At 35.3% G+C, this 2,914-nt stretch overlaps 1 protein-coding gene across 1 annotated transcript; it reads right to left on the reverse strand.

Annotated features, from left to right (window-relative positions):
• Positions 1 to 1,396: 1,396 nt before the first annotated feature.
• LOC117932533 (GPI-anchored protein LLG1-like) lies at positions 1,397 to 1,911 on the reverse strand. Its single transcript, XM_034853807.1, has 2 exons — positions 1,706 to 1,911; positions 1,397 to 1,604 (listed from the first exon to the last, which is right to left on the reverse strand). The coding sequence occupies exons 1-2, from the start codon at positions 1,909 to 1,911 to the stop codon at positions 1,397 to 1,399; spliced, it is 414 nt and encodes a 137-aa protein (XP_034709698.1).
• Positions 1,912 to 2,914: the final 1,003 nt, after the last annotated feature.

Consider the following 2,914-nt stretch of genomic DNA (forward strand, 5'->3'; position numbering starts at 1 on the left):
AAGGGAAATTGGATTTTGGAAATTTATTTGAGAATCGGAATCTTAGAGATTATTTGAAAATAGGATTCTTAGGAATTAAATGTAAAAAATGAGAATTTTTAGAAATTAAATTTGAAAGACAATTGGGATTTTGAAGAATTATTTGAAAGTTCGGGATTTTTAAGAGAAATTAAGTCACGAAAATTGGGATTATGGGAGTTAAATTTTGAAAGGGATCAGAATCGTAAGTTATTTAAGACGTAGAAATTATGAAAGTTGATGTGTAAAAATTGGAAATCTTAGAAATCATTCGAAGGCGAAATTTATAGAAATAATGAATAAGATGATAGTGATAATGATAATAATAAGTAGCGGGATAAATACGGAATTTGGAGCATGGGAAACTGAAAATTAAGTTCGGAGATTGGACAATTGGAGTTTCAAATAGCTAAATTTAGAAATCGGAATTTTGAAGAATTAGACCTTAATGATTGAGATTTTTAAGAGAAATAAATAGGTAAATATGGAATAATAATGCTAATTAACGGAAATAACATTTAAACGAATAAAAAAAATAAATAGTGGAATTTTTGAGATTGAATATTAAATTAGGACGTTAGATTTTTGAAGAATTAGACTTTAATGATCGAAATAATAAATAAATATGGGGTAATAATACTAATTGACGAAAACAATATTTAAACGAGTAAAAATGAATAGTGGAATTTTTGGAATTGAAAATTAAATTAGAGCGTTAGATTTCTGAATAACTGAACTTGAATGATTTGAATTTTTAAATGAGATAATTAAATAAATATGGGATAATAATAATAATAATAATAATAATAAATAATATTTAAACGGATGAAAGTGAATAGTGGAATTTTTGAAATTGAATTTTAAATTAGAAAGTCAGATTTCTGAATAACTGAATTTTAATGATTGAAATTTTTAAATAAATAAATAAATAAACAAATAAAAAATAAATGAATAAAATAGATAAAATAAATGAATGAATTTGAAACGTTGGGATTTTAAAAGAATTATTTGATAACAGGACTTTCAAAAAAAATGAAAATTTTAACATGTAAAGTGGAATTAAGAAGATGACACGTGGGAGAAAAGAGAAAAAAATAATAAAAAACCATCTTGAAGCCTGTTGGAACCATGCCACTGATGAAGAATAAAAAATAATATAAAAAACTCATATCTTTGACTTTTAATTCACCAATTATTTAAATAGTTTCATGCCTGCCATGCAATACATTACTCTTCCTTTTTTTCTTTTATTATGCTCTTGCTACCACTATGAAGGCTAGGTAGATTCGGGACCTTAAAGGAGACCATGAATTTTCAAAATATTTAGGTGAAAAATATATATGTAAGACAGTACATGTGGGCAGTCATATTTCATCTTTCAAGACAAGTGGAATAATAACACTAGGAAGCCAACCAACAGTGTCAGCATTGAGTAAGAAGAGACTATCTGACCTCTGCTTGCATTAACAGAATCTTTAGTAGATTCAGTTGATGGTGCCTGAGCAGGACACTCCAGACCTTCCTTTCCTTCTCGACACTCACTAACAAACAGGCTAGGTGGGTATTTTCCATAGAGGTTTATGTAGCTGAACATGGTTGAGGCGCAATCATTGTCAGATCATTCAACTCATCAGCATAAGGGCAAGAAAAGTCCTTAAAGGCACCACAACAGAGCTTGGGTGAGTACCGGGGTCCTTCACACTGGCTTGTGATGATTGTGTAATTCAAAAATTCAAAGTTCACAAGGCAACTCTTTTTGGTCTGGAGGAGGGTACGACCAGTAGATTCATGAGATTGAAGGACGTCATGAGAAATGAAAGAAGAAGAAGCGGAGGTGACCAAGCGAGTGAGAAGGAAGAGGAAGAGCAGAGAGAGACATGGATTGAAGGCCATTGTTGATGTTTGGGGATCGATTTGTCGATCAATCTGGTGCTCCCAAACCACCACATTCTTCTTCTGATGAGGTCCGCTTGGATTGGTGGTTTTGCAAATTGGAGCGTAGGCTTTCTAAAATTGTCGAGAGAGAAAAGGTGATGAAAAAGAAAGTGGGGGGAGATGGATTCGGTGTAGTGGGTTAAAAACAGAGGATATGCATAAAAACAGAGCACAAAAATACAGCAAGCCCTTCAAATATTAAACCAAAAATCAACAGACCACAACAACTCAATAAACAGAATTAAAAATCCAAGAGAATGAGATACGAAAAGTATGAGGAGTGGAAAAACATACGCGGAAACCATAGTAACCAAACCTGAAGGTCTCTTCTTCAACTGGGTGTTTTTTTGGGCTGCAACTTATTGCTCAGTATCGGGTAAATACTCAACTCAAAATCTCTCTCAAATGTTCCTCAAGCAACTCTAGTTCTCCTTTGTTTTCCCCCCCAGCAGCTGCTCGCTTCCTTCTTTGAAAACCGTCCTTGGAACTGCTAAAAAAAACTCATTTCAAACGGCCAGCACCCCCCCTCCTTCTCGCACCAGCTCCTCCTCTATTTTTCTCCTCCAACAAGCCATCACCAACCTCTCTGTTCATGCATCAGCAAGCATGGGCTTCCAACCGCCCCCCTGCAGCCGCACGTCCATGCCTAGAGAAGGGATCCATAAGTCAGCAGCTGGGGTCCCCTACCCCCTCTGAGAAGTCTTGAAAAATCACCTCCTCCGGGCCCTCACCACCTAAAGGGGGTCTACAAATATGCCCCTCTTCGGTAGAGTTCACGAGTGTAAGGAATATGAGCGCCGGAATGAAAAGAAAGTGTGAATAGTGAGTGGAATGAAGTGAACTTTACCGAAGAACAAAGGAGACCCCCAATGGGACACCAGTGAAACACGAACTCACTTAGGCCAAAAGATGAACACAAAGGCCCTAATCCTAAAAGAAAAGGATGTCTCAAAATGACTCT

The sequence above is a fragment of the Vitis riparia genome, chromosome 15 (assembly GCF_004353265.1).
Source record: "Vitis riparia cultivar Riparia Gloire de Montpellier isolate 1030 chromosome 15, EGFV_Vit.rip_1.0, whole genome shotgun sequence".
NCBI classification, from domain to species: domain Eukaryota; kingdom Viridiplantae; phylum Streptophyta; class Magnoliopsida; order Vitales; family Vitaceae; genus Vitis; species Vitis riparia.

Bases quoted from the DNA above. Each gene is read 5' to 3' on its own strand.
- LOC117932533 (XM_034853807.1), bottom strand. From the start codon at position 1,911: ATGGCCTTCAATCCATGTCTCTCTCTGCTCTTCCTCTTCCTTCTCACT. The intron at 1,605-1,705 runs GTACTCACCCAA...AACCATGTTCAG, and splicing joins AGCCAGTGTGAAGGACCCCG to CTACATAAACCTCTATGGAA.